At 47.6% G+C, this 19,927-nt stretch overlaps 1 protein-coding gene across 1 annotated transcript in view; it reads left to right on the top strand.

Annotated features, from left to right (window-relative positions):
* Positions 1-19,927, top strand: part of TNFRSF13B (TNF receptor superfamily member 13B) — a 55,916-nt gene that overhangs the window by 17,407 nt on the left and 18,582 nt on the right. Inside the window, exon 2 of the mRNA XM_003929313.3 lies at positions 6,788-7,018. Coding sequence (XP_003929362.2) covers positions 6,788-7,018 — 231 coding nt within the window. The remainder of the gene's footprint in view (positions 1-6,787; positions 7,019-19,927) is intronic.

Below are 19,927 nucleotides of genomic sequence, written 5' to 3'. Positions count from 1 at the left end.
GATAAATCTTGATTTAACACCTTTGACTAGTAATTCCGATATGTAGACTTCCCTGGAAATGGTTTCTGCCATAGTCTGTATTTCCTGTAAATGTGGCAAAGCTGCTGCTGCTTTGTATGCTTTGTGATGTTTTTGAGACCTGGACATTTTGAGGGGTTGTATTGTGGTGACTGGAAATCTAACCTTACCACTCCTCAAGGATGCTGAACCTTGCCTGTTAAGGGCAGAAGCCACCTGTTTGTGACTTTTCCAAAGTTTTAGTTTTAAGCTTTATTTTTTCCCCCAACTTTAATTTTTTTGCACAGCACGTATTTCTTGTTGCGTGTAGTCACTGATGTTTCTGTTCTTTTATCTCTGCAATCAACCAGTGACCTGACAAGGATTTCCTTAAGTGCTTGGCTCCCAGGCCAGAGAAGGATACTGTCTCTTAAAATCCCCTGGAAGCCACTTGAGCCCTTGGGGGTTGAAACAATGTCATCTATGCTGACCCCTCAGTGGTCACAGGCAGCCGTCAGCAATCAGAACCCACAGCCCCAGTATCTGGAGGACAAGGGTCCTTCTTACTCATCCTGGCTCCAGCCTGTGGCACTGCTGTGGAATAGTAGCCACTGCCATGTCATAGGCTGAAATTCCTAAAATTTACCATCAAACTCTCCTCTGGATAACTCCAGAGCTCCCAAATAGTGACTTCAGGCAGTGGCTGCCAGCTCCATGATTGTTGAGCAGGAGGCACAGATTCCCAGAGCTTGCTGCTCCACTGCCTTCCTCCATGCCACTCCTCACATCCCAGGATTGCTTTCGAGATGTCCTGACTTCATAACTAACGGAGTTTTATGGGTAACCTGCTTGTTCTCAAGAAGGTTTTAGAATCAGCTCATAATCACTGGTGCTCCGAAACTGCATGATAATGTTTCCTGGTTTCTGTGACCGAACTGCACTGATGCTTGATTGACTCTTCCAATCTGGAACCAATGTCCCTCAAATCATTAGTCATCCTTCGGAGCTCCTGAAATGATTCCATAATTGTATATTTTCTGTCTCCTATTTTCCAGACAATTTATTCGATTACATCTTCCAGCCCTTCTACTAATGTTTTTATTCTGGCTATAAATTATAATTCTAACTATTCTCATTTGTCCTATGAATGTCCTTTACAAATAGTCCACCGTTTTGTTCCATAGATACACAATCCTCTCATATTTCTGGGGGTCTCAGCTGCTGCTGCTGCTGCTGTTGTAAAATGTTCTTCGGGTTCCTGTATGTCTTCGTAGGCTCCAGGTGTTTGTCTTCTGTTTGGTTTGAGTTTACTTTCATGCTAGAGGCGGTGCTCCCATATCAGGTGATCTTTGGCTGTTAGTTCAGAAGTCAGACAGGCACTGACCGCTGCCTGGAGCCCATCAAATGGGCTGGTTGATGTAGAAGCTTTGCCCCAGTGGGATCAGGCAGGAACTTGGATATTTTCCTGAGAGACTCTCCCGCTGTCAGTGCCTCTGGCTCTTTTCTTTGGGTCTGTTTTCCCAGAGCAGAGACTTCTGATTTCCTGCCAGTTGCAGGGTAGGGAGGGAGGCATCTTTAAAAACCTGGTTGCTGCACTCTTTAGATAGAAACTGGGGTGGATAATGAGAGGGGAGACTGAGTGTCCAGGAAGAAGATTCTCACAATTCCCATGTTGCCAGGAAAGACCACGTTTCTACCGTCAGCTATGTCCAAGAAGACCCCACTCACGCCTGAGTGGGTGGCTGGCCTCAGCCTTGGAATGGGGATGTGCTGGGGTCACACCCTCTTTTTGTAAGTTTCCAACCAATCCTTTCAGAGCTTCCTGCCTCCCGCCCAGCCCCTGCTGTCAGAGAGACTCGGTGCCTCCAATTCTGGAGACTGCCTTGAGTTCTGTGACTCAGAACAACTTCCTTCCCCTGTAAGCATCGATGATGAGATCCTTAAAGGCAGTCAGGCACTCCAGTCCTTCCAACTCCCAGAACGTTAGATACATGCGTTCCCTGCTGTAGAAACCTCTGCCATTCCCTTTATCTCTGAAGACAATTGCCCTTGACTGTTAGCTTAGCATGGTTTCAGGAGGGAAGGATGATAAACCCCTGTGTTTAAGCTGTCGTGTTAAATGAGGCAGGACGGGGGGCGCTGATCTTTTTTCTTTTTCTTTTTTAGAGAGTGGATCTCACTCTGTTATCCAAGCTGGAATGCAGTGATGTGGTCATAGCTCATCTCAGCCTTGAACTCCCAGGTTCAAGTGATCTCCCTGTCTCAGCCTTCTGAATAGCTGCGACTATAGCACCTAGCTAATTTTTAAATCTTTTTGTAGAGACAGGGGCTCACTATGTTTCTCAGGCTGGTCTTGAACTCCTGGCCTCAAGGAATCCTCCCACCTCAACCTCCCAAGGTGCTGGGATTACAGGTGTGGGCCATGGTGCCCAGCCACCTCTGGTCTTCCCTCAGCTTGCTTTCATTAAAGAATAAACACATGCCTTGCAAAATGCTTTTAAACATTTTTAAGGAGAAGTTATTGGTGGAAGCGAAGGTCATGAAATCAGAAAAACAGAAGTAATGCATGCACATAGTGGAAAACTCACAGTAACACAAAACCAGACACACACAGAACACCCACATGGATGAGTCTCAGGCACCACGTGGAGAGACAAAACCAGACATGGAGGTTCCAGAAGGGGCAATATTAACCTACGGGGCTAACAACAGAACAGTAGCCACCTCTAGGAGTGGGCATTGGGTGGGAGGAAACCCCAGGGAGTCTTCAGGGGAACAGGAAACTTTCTACATCTCATTGTGGGCTGTAAGGACACAGATGCATACATACATTAAATTCCACCAAGCTGTATTCTTCAGTTTTTTGTGCACCTTACACACACTGTTGTGGTCGTTTTATACTTCAGTAAAAAAAAAAAAAGAAAGAATGAAAATCGGAAGGAAATTTACATGTCTTGGTTCTTGCTGTGCGCTAGACCCTGACTTGGTCTGCTTTTAAAAATTCATTTATTTCATGAGCGCCTACTGTGTCCTATGTACTATCTAGGTTCTGAGGACTCAGCAATGAACAAAAAAATTAGGCACCGTCCCTGCCAGATGGTGCTCACAGTTAGTGCTGGAGCCAGCATCAAATCACCACACACGTGGAAGGAAAGTGACCATGATGACAAGTGAAGGGCAGTGCGAGTGTGTGGAAAAAGGGCTGCGTCCTAGTCTAGGGGGCGAGTCAGAAACGCTTCCCTGAGAGATCAGATGTAGACAGAGGTCTCCGGCTGAGAAGGAATACGCAGCTGAGGGGGAGGCGCTGGGGAGAAGGGCACGTCACGCAAGGGAACAGCATGTGCAAAGACTGAGCCAGGGAGAGGCATGGCATGTTAAAGAGGGCAGGGAGCCAGGCCAGCAGGGCACTGCTGATGTGAGAGAGCAGGGGGCCTGAAAACAACCATGTGCAGATGGGGAAACTGAGGCTGGAGAGGGGAGGCGGCTGCCCCAGGCCCCCAGTAAGTGCAGTAGGGGTTGGAAGCCAGCTTTGTCTGCCCTCTCTGCTTCTGAGACAGAAAGGACGTCTATGGGATTGTGGGCAGGAGAGGCCGTCTGGGTTTTCATCAGGAGCAAGAGGCCAAGCTGTGGCCGCCTATCAGCTGTGCTCATACTGCTGGTATCTCAGCTCCACAGGGCCTGTGGACAGGGCCGGCTATGAGATCCTGCCCTGAAGAGCAGTACTGGGATCCCTTGCTGGGCACCTGCATTTCCTGCAAAGCCATTTGCAGCTGACAGAGCCAGCGCACCTGTGCAGCCTTCTGCAGTGATTTCTGGGGCCTGAGCCCAGGAGACGGTGGGATCACCCCCGTCCTTTCCCTGCAGAGCACTCTCTGGCCCCATAGTCAGGTGGCTGAGGAAAGGGTGACAGGAGAAGGTGTACAGTGTGCCATCTGTTATCTCTCTACCTTTCTGCTCTGGTCACACAACCTCCTGAGGTTCACACAATTACCTGAGGTCGGGAGTTCCAGATCAGCCTGACCAACATGGAAAAACCCTGTCTCTACTAAAAATACAAAATTAGCCGAGTGTGGTAGTGCATGCCTGTGATCCCAGCTACTCGGGAGGCTGAGGCAGGAGAATCACTTGAACTCGGGAGGCGGAGGTTGCGGTGAGCTGAGATCGCACCACTGTACTCCAGCCTGGCAACAGCGTGAGACTCTGTCTCAAAAAAAAATTATATGACATCTCAGCTGTGCTTTAAAATATACAAGCCCCCCAAAAAATGTTTAGAAAAGTATAAGGCAGAATTTAAACAATTTGTGAAGCTGATGACCAGTGCAGAGGGCATCACTGTGCTGTCCTCCTTATGTACATGTGTGATAAGTTCTGTAATAAAAAGTTTCAAAAGAAACAACAGACAGTGACAAGGGAGGACCTACTTCTACTGGATGGTCAGAGGAGATCTCTGACATTTGGGCTGAGATCTGAAGATTAGGTAGGAGGGAGCCGAGAAAAGATGATAGAGGGAATGTATTCCAGGCAGTGAGAATAGCATGTGCAAAGGACCTGGGGCAGGAAAGAATGTGGCATGTTTGAGACACTGAAAACAGGTGAGTACCTGACACATAGTAAGTCCTTCATGAATACTTGTTGAGGGGAACTCAGAGAGGCCGAGTAACTTACCCAAGAACACACAATGGAGAAGTGGAGATGTCACAGTGGCATCTTGGTTTGAACCCAGGACTCTGACTCTTAAATCATGGCCTGAACCACTATCGATTAACAAATTAGAACATTCATTCATTCATCCCACACACATAGATGGAGTGCTCCAGCCCCACGGAAACAGGAATCTGGCGTGCCCTTCAAGGACAGTGTCACCTAATGGGAGAAATGACTGTGTGTCAAGGTAGAAGGCCACAGTCAGGAGAGGCCACCTTTAGCTGATGGGCTGGGGAGCAGGGAGATGTCCTTGGAGGAAGCGCCATCAGAGGCAGTTTGTTAAGAGGCCACAGAATGCAGAAATCAGATGAGGGGAAGGTGCCTAGAAGAGAGGGCAACATGAGCAGAGGCGCAGAGGTGGGAAACGCAGAGTAGAGGACCAGGTCCTGGGTGGGGCCGGGGCAGGGTGTGAGGTCAGGCAGGGAGGGCCTGGTCTGGGGCGCTCAGGCACCACCTGCAAAAGCGCCACCTCCAACAGGGGAGGAGGTCACAGAAAGCCCCAAGGACACCACTGCTGGGCCAACCCTGTGTGACACAGAATGGAGGTGTCAGTTTCTGTGCTGTTCAGTGGAGCCCTGGGGATGGGCCAGGGCAGGGCCAGAGCAGGGGAGATCACTGGCTCCATGTGAGCCATCTGAGTTCGCCCCAAGTCCCCAGTTCCGTGATCTTTTAGGGCCTTCCTTTACTCTGTCAAAGGCACAAGGATGGGTGTGTATTTGCTTTGTGAAGAGGCTCAAATGAATATTCTACTCAAGCCTTCCATTAAGTGAGCATTTAGTATGTGCCAGGCACTGCAACTCTGCCAACAACCCTAAGAAGTCAGTGCAGTTATTTTCCATATACTGGATGTGAGGAAACTGAGTCATGGATAGGCTAAAACCACACTGTCTGCAAGTGGTACAGCCGAGATGGCCCCAACGGAAATTTGGTTCTGAAATTTGGGTTCTTATCCACCATCCTGCCTGTGAAATGTGTCCTTCACATATCTGTGTGAGCCACGTTTTCACATAAATACCTTATTCTAAAGACAAAGAAAACGCCATTTTCATGTAAAAACTTTCATGTAGAAATATTCTGAGGCTAGGCCAGGCACAGTAGTCATGCCTGTAATCCCAGCACTTTGAAAGGCCATGGCAGATGGATCACCTGAGGTCAGAAGTTTGCGACCACCCTGGCCAACATGACAAAACCCCACCTCTAATAAAAATACAAAAATTAGCCGGGTCTCATGGTGGGCACCTGTAATCCCAGCTGTTCAAGAGGCTGAGACAGGAGAATTGCTTAAACCTGGGAGGCAGAGGTTGCAGTGAGCCCAGATCACACCACTGCACTCCAGCCTAGGTGACAAGAATGAAACTCCCTTTAAAAAAAAAAAAAAAAAAAAAAAAATTTTAAGAAATATTCCGAGGCTTTAGATAATTGATTGTTCCAAACAGATTTCTTTACACTTTCAAAGTTGGGTCCACTGTGCTCTCTTAAGGCAAGTGTGATTGGGCTTTAGTTTCTTTGGCTTCTGCACCTTGGCACTGACACCTGTATAAGCTGCTGTAATTCTCACTTAGTCTTCAGAGAGAAGAAATATTATTCATGTGAACTTTTCTACTTTCCTTCCAGCTCCCTCCTCCAACTTGCCAAAGAGGATTCTGGTTTTTCCCCTTCATTCCTTATGCTAATTTGAAATATATTTCTCCTTGATAAGCCTTGAAAAATGCAAGTAAAGGTCTTATGTAACAATGTAATCTAGATCTCAATTTTAAATGATAACTGAAATTCTTCCTATGTTTGGAAACTAAAAAATGCACTTGTAAACAATCCATACGTCAAAGAAGAAGTAATAATGAAAAATAAGTACATTTTGAACTAGAGGAAAAATAGCACACATCAAAATGCAATGCAGCTAAAATAGTACTTAGAGGACAATGCATAGTCTTTCATTTGTATCTTGTAAAAGTACTTGGCTTACTCTGGGATTGCTTTCTGGAATTTTACCATGTTGTTTTTTTTAACTTTGATGTCCTTTGTAGCCAAACCTAGAGCTCCTGCTGGTCTGTGTTACCCAGGAGTATCACACATTTCTGTCTTCCAGGGTTACTCAGCTGCCGCAAGGAGCAAGACAGGTTCTATGACCATCTCCTGAGGCGTTGTGTCAGCTGTGCCTCCATCTGTGGACAGCACCCTAAGCAATGTGCATACTTCTGTGAGAACAAGCTCAGGAGCCCAGTGAACCTCCCACCAGAGCTCAGGAGACAGAGGAATGGAGAACTTGAAAACAATTCGGACCAAGGATCAGAGCACAGAGGCTCAGAAGCAAGTCCAGGTAAGCTATCTGAGGCAAACCTGCATGGTGCCACACAGGGTCAGAAAGAATGGGAAGTCTGACGCCAGCCCTAGAACAGGAGAGTCCACAATGCATGAAGGCCAGAGTTCAAGCAAATGGCCAGAAGCCAGGGAGGTCATCCCAGGATTAAAAAAAAATGTAGGCAACATTTCCAGAAGTCTGTGGGCAAGAAGAAAGCAGGAGAAAGGACCTGCCATGTGAGGAAGAACCTTGTACTGGAGGCTGCTGAGGCTGTGTGAGTTCTCAAAGCACAGGCACAAGCAAGCAGCAGACCCGCCTGTGTGAGCACCTGAAAACAGCCACTGCTTGCCTTCCACCAATGCTGCAGACTCCATTTATTTCTATTCTTATTTTATTTATAATTTCAACTTTTATGTTAGATCTGGGAGTGCACATGTAGGTTTGTTACATGGGTATGTTTGGTGTACAAATGGTCTTGTCAGGTAGTGGGATAGTACCCGATAGGTAGTTTTCAGCCCCTGTCCGCTCTCTTCCTCCCAGCTCTAGTAGGCCCCAGTGTCTGTTGTTCCTATCTTGATGTCCATCTGTATGCAATGGTCAGCATTCCACTGAGAAGTGAGAACATTTGGTATTTTCTGTTCCTGCGGTAATCCACTTTGGATAATGGCCTCCAGCTGCATCTGTGTTGCTGCAAAGAACATGATTCTTTTTCTTTGTATGGCTGAATAGTATTCTATGGTGTATATGTGCCACATTTTCTTTATCCATTCCACCATTGATAGGCACCTAGGTTGATTCCATGTCTTTGCTATTGTGATTAGTGCTGTGATGAACATACATGTGTGGGTTTTTTTGGGTTTATTTTTTCCCTTGGGATACATACCCAGTAATGGGATTGCTGTGCTGAATGGTAACTCTGTTTTAAATCCTCTGGGGAGTCTCCAAACTGCTTTCTACAGTGGTTGAACTAATTTACGTTCCACCAACAGTGTATAAGCATTCCCTTTTCTCTGTAGCCTCACCAGCAACAGCCATTCTTACTGGTGTGAGACGGTCCCTCGCTGTGGTTTTAATTTGCGTTTCTCTGATGATCAGCGATGCTGAGCATTTTCTCATGTTTGGTGGCTGCTTGCATGTCTTGTTTTGAAAAGTGTCTGTTCATGTCTTCTGCCCACATTTTAAAGTGGTTATTTGGTTTTTGCCTTTTGAATTGTTTAACTTCTCATATGTTAAGGATATTAGACCTTCCCTGGGTGCGTATTTTCTCTCATTCTGTAGGTTGCCTGTTTACACTGTTGATAGTTTGTTTTGTGGTGCAAAAGTTCTTTAGTTTAATCAGGCCCCACTTGTCAATTTTTGTCTTTGTTGCAGTTGCCCTTGAGGATTTAGTCACAAGTTCTTTCCCAGGATCAATATCCAGAATGGTATTTTCTAGGATTTCTCTAGGATTCTCATAGTTTAGGGTCTTCATTTAAATCTCGAATCCATCTTGCATGTATGTTCCTCAGGAATGTTGGCCTGTAGTTTTCTTTTTTGTTGTTGTGTCTTTGCCAGGTTTTGGTACCAGAGTGAAGCTGGCTTTGCAGAATGAGTTAAAGAGGAGTCCCTACTCCTTGATTTTTTGGAATAGTTTCAGTAGAATTGGTACCAGCTCTTCTTTGTGCACCTGGTGGAATCTGGCTGTGAATCCATCAGATTTCACTTAGAGTCAAGAGAGGGGAGGCTTCCTAAGAATGAGAAGGCAAAGGTATTACTAAAAAGTTTATGTGGTTCATTAGACATTGCCAGAGGAAAAAAAAAATATATTGTAAAAAGAAAAGACCTGGCGCAGTGGCTCACACCTGTAATCCCAGCACTTTGGGAGGCCTGTACCAAAAATACAAAAGTTAGCCAGACATGGTGGTGCGCACCTGTAGTCCCAGCTACTTGGGAGGCTAAGGCAGGAAAATTGTTTGAACTCAAGAGGTGGAGGTTGCAGTGAGCGGAGATCGTGCCACTGTACTCCAGCCTGAGGACAGAGTGAGACCATGTCTCAAAAAAATAAAAATTAAAAAGGATAAAACATAAAGAAAATGAAAAACTTATGGCTGGAGATGGCCACTTCAGACATGGGAAGAAGTTTCCTGTTGAGCTGGGCATCTGCTAAGTGTCAGGCATCAGAGAGGATCTAATTAATCCTCCCAGCAAACAGCTCGTGGTGCACCTGCCCTGCTCTGTGCCATCAGAAAGGACTGGAGAGAGATGCCGTGTGAATCCATAAACACTAGCGATGGCATTTCCCCTGCTCTCGGTCAGTCCAGGAGAAACAGCAGGCCTGCTCTTCTCAGGGGGCTGATGGGTTCCTTTCCTTTGTAGTGACTTTCCTGTGATAACATTGTTTCCATGAGGCCAGGCCTCAGGACCCAGATCCCAAGGACAGAGCCTATGTGCCTGATGATGAGGTTGCCCAGCACCTCACTGTCCCTGCTTAGCCTGGCATCTCCTGCTCCACAGCCAGTTAGCTGCTGCTGCGTAACAAGCCATCCCCAAATGCGGCAGAGGGGGTGCTTCCTCCTGAGTCGGGGGTTTGGCTGGGCTCAGCTTTACCCAGTTGGCTCTGCTCCATGTGCCTCTCATCCTCCTGGGACCAGTGGGCTGTCCAGGTGTGTCTGTCTCATGACGATACAGGAGCACGCAGCCTCTCCCGCCCAGGCTGGGAACTTGCATTTCATCACCTCCACTGCATCTCTTTCCAGTCACCGTGCCAGAGCACTCAGGGGAGGGGAAACAGACGCCACCTCTTGGTGGCCGAGCAAGCATGGAGGGGGTGGGAATTTGTAGCCATGGTGAATTCCAAGGCTGTTTTTAATCTAACACAGTCTCTCCTGAGTGGAAGCGCAGATTCACATGGAGGGGGTGTGGACCCAGAGGAGCTGACGAGCTCAGCCACAGAGGTGAGTGGCTGTGCCTGCCGCCCTGGGGTCTGGCCACCCTCATGCTTTCCCTACATCCAGTGAGGCATTTGAAACTTCCCGCCAAACTGGAAGCTTGCCCACCTCCCTTACAATAGATGCTCCTTCGGGTCGTTCCTACCCACCTCACAGACGGAGAGGCAGTCTCAAATTTGGAGTGACTTGCTGAGAGTCACACAGCGAGTGCATGGCTGAGCTGGGATTTGAGCACAGTCCGGGGATTCCAAAGTTTGCCCCCTCTGCAACAGCAAAATGACCCAGAGTAGCGTCCACAGGACTATTGCTCCTTGTGGGGTGCACTATCACCCGTGGGACAAGGTGTGACCACCAGCCAAGCCTCCTTCCCAGAGGGCACTGGGCAGAACCTCGGAGCCTCATCTTGGCTCCAGGGATGGAGCCCCAGGCTGTGAGCATTGGAGGCCATGTGAGAACGTGTTGGTGCAACTGGGGTCGGCATTACCACGCCTCACCCCGCCTCGGCTGCCACACCTCTGCCTTCGTGCAGCTTTCAGTGGCTCCGTGACTGTCGCTGTGCACTGCCCTGCCCTGCACCTCTCCAGGGGCCCAGGGCTAAGGTCTGTTTTACTCTGTCCTCTGATGCCTGCGTGGGCTGGTAAGGCAGGAGGGGAGCTTGCTGTGAACTGCAAACAGGAAGTACAGAGCCACATGGCCAGGGGAGGGACCCAGAGGTGGACCTATTTGAGGACAGAGAGCAGAGGACACCATGTAACCAAGTTGTCCAGCTGCACACAGTGGAAGGGCTGACCTGTCCTCTGCCCGCTTCGTGGTCTCCCTGAATTCTGCTGCCCCCTCTCCAGCCCTGCCAGACCCCACCTCACCCCAACTCTAGGTTTCTCCTGCATCCCATTCAGAACTGCCACTCATTAGTGGGACCCAGGACTGTGGCAGGCTTGCTGTGCATGGGGAGGGGAGCGAACAAGACAGGTCCTGTCTCAGACCCGTGGAGCTCACTGTCCTGCGAAAGGTCAGGCAGTGGACAGGCCAGGCAGATGACACATTCCTCTTAGTGCACGGGGGCCATGTAACCCAGCCTCAGGGGAGACAGAGACAGGGAGGGCTTCCCCGAGGAGGAGCTTTAGTGCAGGCTGGGGCAGGGGTGTGGAGTGTGTAGCCAGAGCCCTAGTTATGTCCCTCAAACGCTGTGTGGTCTGGAGCGAGCTACCGACCCTCTCTGTGCCTCGGTTCCGTGAGGCTGAGGTTGTTCACCTTCACAGAGTCACTGTGAGGATGATTTGGGAGAATACATTTTGGGGGAGCATGTGCTCTGTGCGCTGGAATTGCTCATTCAAAAAGCGACCATGTTGAAGCCACACAGTGGGAACAGGGTTCCAGGCAGAGGCAGCAGCATGTACAGGTGCTGCTAGTGGCAGGGAAGGCTGTGAGGGGCTCTGTGCTGGAGGCTGGGCTAAATCCCTCCTCCGGGTCTCCCAGCCTACGGGAGTGTGGTGGTCACTCCATAGAAGCAGGAGGGATCCCACCCCAGATCTGCTTTGAAGGTAGAGGCTGATAGCTTCCCCGTGCTCACCAAGAGGACATGGAAAGCCCTGCTGCTCGCACATGGGGCTTCGTGGGGAGGGGAGGGCAGGCTCGCAAGCTGGACTGAAAACAGCTCGAGATGTGAGCAGCAGAGGAGATTGGCGTGGGTTCTGTTGCGATGACTCCAGGCTGACGTGAGGCGCTCCCTGCCTGGGCCCCGGGGCAGGTGCAGGGAGGTCTGCCTCTCCCGGAGGGGAGCAGGTGGCCCAGGGAGCCTTCCCCAGCGGGTGGGATGCTCATCTGTCTGGCAGAGGAGGAGGAGGAGCACCAAGGGCAGGAAACTGTCCCCCACGTGGGGGCTGCAGATTGAGTTGGGAAGAGCAAGCATTCAGGGGTGGCTGGAAATGGCACCAGGAGGGACCAGATAGCAGGTGACAGTGGGCCCCATGTGCCAGGCTGGGAGGCCAATGTCCTGCTGGGGGCAGGGGCAGCCACGGGAGGAGCCCAGGTCAGAGCAAGGCTATGGGGAGTGCCCTGTTGCCCCTGGATGGTGATGATGGCAGCAGGGGCCCTGCGAGAGGTGATTTCTGGCAATAAGGGGAACCAGAGATGACAAGGACTTGGAAGGGGGACAGAGGGACAGCACATTGGCATGAGATTGGAACTGGAGGGCGTGGTGATGGCCATGGAGCTGCTCAGCCTCTGTGTGCTGCAGACACTGGGGGTGCCCTTGACCCCTTCTGGGAATAAGGTTCTGGAATGCAACAAAGCGCGTAAGGTTAGGAAAAACCGCTGGTGCTGAGATCTAAATATTGAACGTTCTGCGACATCAGAATTAATCTAGGCGCATCTGGGCTACTTGTGTCTTGCTGTCCCCGCCTATAATGATCATGATGGTTCTGATGTCACAGGGCTCTTGTGGAGCCTTAGTGACTTGGAGTTTGCCAAGTGTGCAGAGCCCTGCCCAGGACTGAAGACCTGGCTGGGTGGGTGCTATCCTCGGATAGGCTGTATTTGCTTCCCGGGGCTGCTGTGACAGTGTGCACATGCTGGATGCTTAAAACAACACAAACTGGCCAGGCGCGGTGGCTCACATCTATAATCCCAGCACTTTGAGAGGCCAAGGTGTATGGATCACGAGGTCAGGAGTTTGAGACCAGCCTGGCCAGTATGGTGAAACCCCATCTCTACTAAAAATACAAAAATTAGCTGGGCATGGTGGCATGCACCTGTAGTCCAAGCTACTCGGGAGGCTGAGACAGGAGAATCGCTTGAACCCGGGAGGCAAAAGTTGCAGTGAGCCAGGATCATGCCACTACATTCCAGCCAGCCAGAGTAAGACTCTGTCTAAAAAAAAAAACATAAACTGATCCTCTGTCTCCTGGTCTGGAGGCCAGAAGTCAGATCCAAGCCAGCAGGACCCCGCTCTCTCTGAAAGCTCCAGGGGAGGGTTCTTCCCCGCCTCCTCCAGCTTCTGGCAGCTGCCCGAGGCCTCCTGGGCTCATGGCTGCATCACTGCCGTCTCTGCCTCTGTCTTCATGTGGCTTCTCTCCGGTGCCTGTGTCTCCTCCCTTCTCTTCTTGTAGAAGGACACTTGCTACTAGCTCTGGGACCCACCTTAATCCAGGGGGGATCTCATTTCCAGATCCTTATCTTCATGTTGTGACTTTGCCTGGCTCTGTGGGGAGGTGGGGCTCAGCTGGGCGAGTCTTCTGGTGCTCTTGCTTGGGATGTCTCCTGCAGATGGTGCTGGGATAGAGCCATTGGAGGCTCAGCTCTGATGCTGGGATGTTCGGGCCTTGCTTCTCCTCCAGCTGATCTCAGGGCCTGCCCCTCTCCATGGGGCCTCTCCAGCTGGACTTCTCCAGTGGTGGCTCGGGGCTTCCAAGTGAGCAAACAGCAAGGCTGTCAGGCCTTCTTGAGGCAGATGCCCAGAGCGGCAAAGCCTCACTCCAACGGCACTCTCCTGGATAGAATGAAGCCCAGCCCAGAGAGTCCACAAGGGCATGGCATCAGGTGACTGCACTCTGGGCATGGTCTCTGAACACTTGCATGGTCTCTGAACACTCGGATTTCAGAATCTCATGCTGAAACATTGAAATTTGCATGAATGTTTGGTCTTCCTCCTTGAATCAATGCTGTTCATTTCCACCTAGTAACATCTTATAGCCAGGCATTGTCTGTGCTCTGAGGGCTGCCAGTGTCTCCCTGCTGATGCCTCCAGGGCACTGTTTGCATTTGATTCGGAATGTGTGGCAACAAGTTTGCAGGTCCTGGGGACTTTGCTTTCCTCCTGTAGGCCTCTCTGAGCTCTGGACACCAGACATGAAGGTCAGCTACGGGCTGCTGGAATGACACTAGCTCACACTGAGTTCCCATCTCCCCCGCCATAAATGTCAGAGTGACACTTATGGCCCCTAAGAGTCCCGGCAGCTCTGTCACTTTATGAGATTCCTGAATCTAAGAGCATGTGTGAGGAAGAGGAACAGTGCCAGCCCTGGGGCCCTGTGCAGCCTGCTGGCTTGGAGCACCAGCCTGGGAGTTGGTCACGCTGGCTACTGGGTGCAGGTCTGAGACTGGGAACAGTATTGTAGAGACTCAGTTTTGTCATCTGCAAAAAGGAGTGTGAATGCTGTGCAGAGCAGTCCGGCAGGTCCTCAAAAAATGAAACAGTTATCATGTGCCGAGACCAGCTCAGTCGTGGAGACCCCAACCCAGGCGGCGCTGAAGGAATTAAGTCAGACACAAATTTACAGTGCAAAGTGAGCTCAGGGGGCTCACAGTATTCCCAGCTGAGAGCCCAGAGCAGACTCTGCCCACTTATTTATTCTTTGTGAACAAGTGATTATTTTTAACAAGCAGGTGTTCTATGTTTTTTCGTAGAATAAAGATAAACTAGAAAGCATGCTTTGCGAGGGAGCATTGAGGGCAGGGTCATGGATCCTGTGTTTTAAGAACTGGTTTAACTATCGCCTGACATTTATATATTGTTTACTTATTCTAGAACGCCCTGAGCAGTTTTCCGCCTGGGGACCACTCAGTGCTCCTTGCCATTGTTTCTCGGTAAACAATATAACCCATCACACACATCAAGATTTGTTCTCATCATGTTTCTCTTTCTTTTTCTGCAAAGCTAGGTAACCAAACACAGCTTTATCTTAGTGAGCTGTTTGTCGAAGGATTCGGGATCTGCACCTGCAGACTAACAAAGAGAAATCAGACAAATTAAGAACACAATCGTAACAGCCACCATAGATCATCAAGGTGTTTTTACCCAGGTCACTGGATGCAGGGCTGCCCATCCATCGGCAGCTCCCTCAAGCACTTCCGTTCCTGGAATTGAAGTTAAATGTGCTTGAGAAGCCTGAAAAACATATTCTTTTAATTTAAAATTATCCACAGATAAATTTCCAGCATGCCCTTCAAAGTGACACTTTATTTTTTCCCAGTTATGCTGTCTCGTTATACGGATGAGGAGTAATACAATAATCAGAAGCATTCCTATCACAATGTAATAGAATTCTATATTCTAGACTAACTACTCTGTCCCCTAACCAGAGGACCGCTTGCCTAAGACCATTAATCTGATTAGCTAGATTCTGATCTATTTTTGTTTGAGAATTCCATAGCAAAGTGGAGTTCCTTTGCCAATTGTTGACAAACTCAGCGGTTTGTCTGGAGGAGTACAAGACTACTCCGGCCACAGCTGCTGTGGCCGTGACTGCAATCAGACCCATACTAACTAAAATTAAAGTTGCAATAAATCTTCAGGTTCATTTTAAAACCTTTTGTAAAATGTCAGTAAAAATGTGCACTGAGGGAGACCCTTCCCAGGGATGAGACAGATTTACAGGTAGCCAGATTCCTTCTCGGGCTCTAACAAACAATATATACAGATTGATGAGAGTTGAACATAGAAGGATTAATGCAAGAAAACAGTCTACAATTTTGACATGCCACTTCGGAGTTAACAAAGTTAATTTGTAGCTCTCCTACCACTGCCAGGTAAGGAGGTTTAACACAGCTCCAATCCATATAGTTCTGTTTCTTAAAAACTCCAAGAGATAAGAATTAGAACCCAATCCTCTACTATACTTTCCTTCCCAGACCTTTATTGGTTTTAAAGCCATAAACATCTTCCAAAGCTCTCTTTGTTCAGTTCCCAATCTTGACCAAATCATTCTTGATCATGGTCCTGCCCTGCCCCCATTTCTTCAAATAATAGGGGCATTTGTCTCAGTGTGCATTGACTCGGAACAGTTATTATGTTTTATCTGCCACCAAAGTGATTCCATGTCACAACAAGAGGGCTGACAGGTGCAATTAATGCTAAATATCCCCTTAGGGGACCAATCAATAACAATTCCATGGAAATCATTGTACAGCAGCTCAGCCTCTGCCGAAACACAATCTTCCCAGATTAATATTTTTAACTTAGAGGACCACTCTTTTTTTTTAGACAGAGTCTTGCTCTATTGCCAGGCACCAGGCTGGAGTGCAGTGACACCATCATAGCTCACTACAACCTCCGCCTCCCAGATTCAAGCAATTCTCCTGCCTCAGCCTCCCAAGTAGCTGCAATGCAACCACGCCCAGCTAATTTTTGTATTTTTAGTAGAGACGGGGTTTCACCATGTTGGCCAGGATGGTCTCGATCACTTGACCTCATGATCTGCCCACCACAGCCTCCAAAGTGCTGGGATTACAGGCATGAACCACCACACCCGGCTAGAGGACCACTCTTTATTTTGTCTGCATGTAGGTTTTGGGGGGCAAAATGTAACTTTTATTTCCTGAATTATTATAAAAAGTGCTAAAGCCAGAGATCATATGTAACTGAGCTCAAGTGTGACTTTTTTCCAGGTATTATGGCTAGCCATGCTTGAATTTTTGCTTTTAAACATACTTCAGCTTCTCCTCGGCATATAGGTAGATGTTCAAAGCTGAGAGATTCATCAAAGTACCATATTCTTGAGGATGAGATTATCTATTGGCTCCAGCATCCACAAGCTCTCATTAGTGTATACATCTAAGGGGGGATCTAACCATGTCATAGATTGCAACAAAGGATCCAATATGTAAAATTTCCTTTCATTCTGCCCCAACTCCAGGAATTCTCACTGCAGTGGTGATAACCGCCATCATAGCTACCATTAAATTACTTAGAGTAACAGGCTGCCCTGCTTTTAGATTTTGTCTGCAATCCTTTTTCATATGTCCCCTTTCTCCACAGTTAAAACAAGCTCCAGGGAAAGGCATACCTCTTTCATTTATTTTTAAACCTGCCATGACTTGTGCTAATAAAATAGCTTTCTGCAAATTTCCTCCAATACCATCTCAAGCTTTAATGTACTCCATCAAATGAGGCTTTCCTTTAATAGGTCATACGGCAGCCTGACATTCTGCATTTGTGTTGTCAGATGCTCGTAACTATGGCACTATGTCCTGAGCTGCCATCTCTGCGATTGCCTTTCTTACTGCTTCTTGTAGTCTAGCTGTGAAGTCTGCATACGGCTCCTTTGGCCCTCGTCTCACTGTGCTAAAAGATGGAAATCTTTTACCTCCCGATGTAATATTTTTCCAAGCTCTTAAACACACCTTCCTAACCTGCTCTATGGCCAAATCAGCCATAGCAGCCTGTGCATGTAAGGAGCCCATGCACCAATTCCTGTGGGCTGTTCTGCAGAAATATTCACTGGAGGCTGAGCATTGGCATTCATATTAGCTTGAATATTAGCCTTGTCAGCCCACCAGGTCCTAAACTGTAAGAATTGAGAAGGAAATAGGCAAGCTCGAGTTAAAGTGTCCCAGTCAGCAGAAATTAATCTATTAGAGGTGGCCACATTTTTTAACAGTCCCATAACAAACGAAGATCCTGGGCCATATTGACTCATTGCTTGTTTAAATTCTTTTAAAAGTTTACATGGAAAAGGCTCAAATGTTACCTGAAACTGTCCTTGTTGATTTAGTGGGGTGTATTGTAACAGGAAACTGCCAAGCCTCTAAATCTCCATTCCTGAAAGCCTGTTGTATTCCAGCCTGTATAGATAGACCCAATCCACGGAGGGATCTAACATGTCATAGGTTGCAACAAAGGAGGGAAAGGAATATATGCCCAATGGGTAGTTTCCCAGTTACTGCTGTGGAGGGCATAAATACAACCACTGAAGCAGCAAGTTTCACTTTAGAAACAGCCTCTGATTCCTCTAACGGAGGAATGTCAGGTGGATCTAGCCACTCTTTGGTTAAACGCTGAGGAGGGGCTGGCAGACAGACTCCTTTTTCCTCATTTTTTTTTTCTTTTTTCTTAACTGGGTTATCTTTAATTTCCTCATCCCAATTATATTCTCCTTCTTCCGCTGATTCTTCCTCCTCATGATCAGTTTGAAATGGCTCTAATTCTGAATGCACCATTGCCCAAACTGACCACACTGGAATAGGAATATCCTCAGCTCCTTCTTTACATGCCTTTTTTGTTTTGTTTTGTATTTCTTTGTGTGATTTTTTGTTTTTTTATTTTTGTCTTTTTCAATTTTTTTTGTTTTGTTTTTTGCTTGCCTTTTTTAGAATAGTACCCACTTTTTCCCGTTCTTCTATATTCACAGTTCCCTGCTCAGGAAACCAGAGGCAATATCTTTCAACTGCATTAAAAAGCTGTGTTAAGCGGCTACAACTAACTTCAACTCCCCCTCTTCTAAGCAAATGATAAAGCAAGCTGAGATCAGCTTTGCGTTTGCTTGAACCTTGTCCCGTTGTTACCCTGATGCTTCCAAGCTCACCCTAATTTACCTGGGAGATTTTTTCAAGCGTCCTCGGGTGTCCTTCAGCTTAGATTAGCTTCTCCTTTCTCCATTGCTCAGGCAACCCTTCATCCTGGGTTTGATTTTCACGTTTGGGTGCCACTTACTGAGACCAGCATGGTCATGGAGACCCCAACCCAGGCGGCACTGAAGGAATTAAGAGTCAGACACAAGTTTAGAGTGCAAAGTGGGCTCAGGGGACTGACAGCATTCCCAGCTGAGAGCCCAGAGCAGACTCTGACCCACGTATTTATTCACGTGTGAATTTATTCAAGTGTGAACAAGTGATTATTTTTAACAAGCAGGTGTTCTATGTATTTTCATAGAATAAAGATAAACAAGACGGGCAGCTAGTGCTTGTTCACTACTATTTAAAAACAAACTAGAAAGCATTCTTTGCAAGGGAGCAATGGGGGCAGGGTCATGTATCCTGTGTTTTAAGAATTAGTTTAACTGGAGAGAGATCCAAGATGGCTGATCACCAGCAGCTCGGGACTGTAGCTCCCAGTGAAAGCGCAAAGAACGAGAGGACGCCACACCTTCACATGAATTCTTATTGCTCACGCACCAGGAGATTCCCAGCGGAGGAGCCCCACGGGTCGCCAGTGCGACTCTTGTGACCGGCGAGGCGGTTTTGCCGGAGCGTCGGTTATTGGTGCAGAGTCAGAAAAGCACCATCAATCTTAATGCTGCTGATTTGGTCGGCGCAGTGGGTTGCTCAGATTTTGGCGCTGAGAATCAATAAGTTGGACGTCCACTCAGAAACCCAATTACAAAGACGGTAATTATAAAGACCACAGATGGATAAATCTACAACGAAGGGAAGGAAACAGTCAAAAAAGGCTGAGAATACCCGAGATCAGAACGCCTCTCCCTCAGCAGGGGATCCCAGTTCCTCATCAGCAACGAAACAAGGCTTGATGGAGAACGAGTGTGTTCCAATTACAGTAGCAGGCTTCAAAATGTGGATAATAAGAAACTTCTGTGAATTAAAAGAACTTGTTCTAACACAATCTAAAGAAACTAATAACTTTGAAAAAAGGTTTGACGAAATGTCAACAAGAATACAAAATTTAAAGAGGAAAATAAGTGAATTGATGGAGCTGAAAGACACAATACTACGTGAAGTATGCACAAGTTTTAACAGTCGAATTGATCAAGCAGAAGAAAGGATATCAGAGGTCGAAGACCAACTCAATGAAATAAAACAAGAAGACAAGTTTAGAGAAAAAAGGATAAAAAGGAACAAGCAAAGTCTCCAAGAAATATGGGACTATGTGAAAAGACCTAATCTACGCTTGATAGGTGTACCTGAATGTGACGAAGAGAATGAATCCAAGCTGGAAAATACACTTCAGGATATTATTCAGGAAAATTTTCCCAACTTAGTAAGGCAGGATAATATTCAACTCCAGTTAATACAGAGAACACCACAGAGATATTCCTCAAGAAGAGCAACTCCAAGGCACATAATCGTCAGATTCACCAGGGTTGAAATGAAGGAGAAAAATACTAAGGGCAGCCAGAGAGAAAGGTCAGGTTACCCACAAAGGGAAGCCTCTCAGACTTACAGCAGATCTCTCAGCAGAAACCCTACAAGCCAGAAGAGAGTGGGGACCAATATTCAACATCCTTAAAGAAAAGAACTTTCAACCCAGAATTTCACATCCAGCCAAACT

This window comes from Saimiri boliviensis, chromosome 17 (genome assembly GCF_048565385.1).
Source record: "Saimiri boliviensis isolate mSaiBol1 chromosome 17, mSaiBol1.pri, whole genome shotgun sequence".
Lineage (NCBI taxonomy): Eukaryota > Metazoa > Chordata > Mammalia > Primates > Cebidae > Saimiri > Saimiri boliviensis.
Note: the sequence above shows the minus strand (reverse complement) of the source record. Positions and strands in the feature narration are given on the sequence as shown.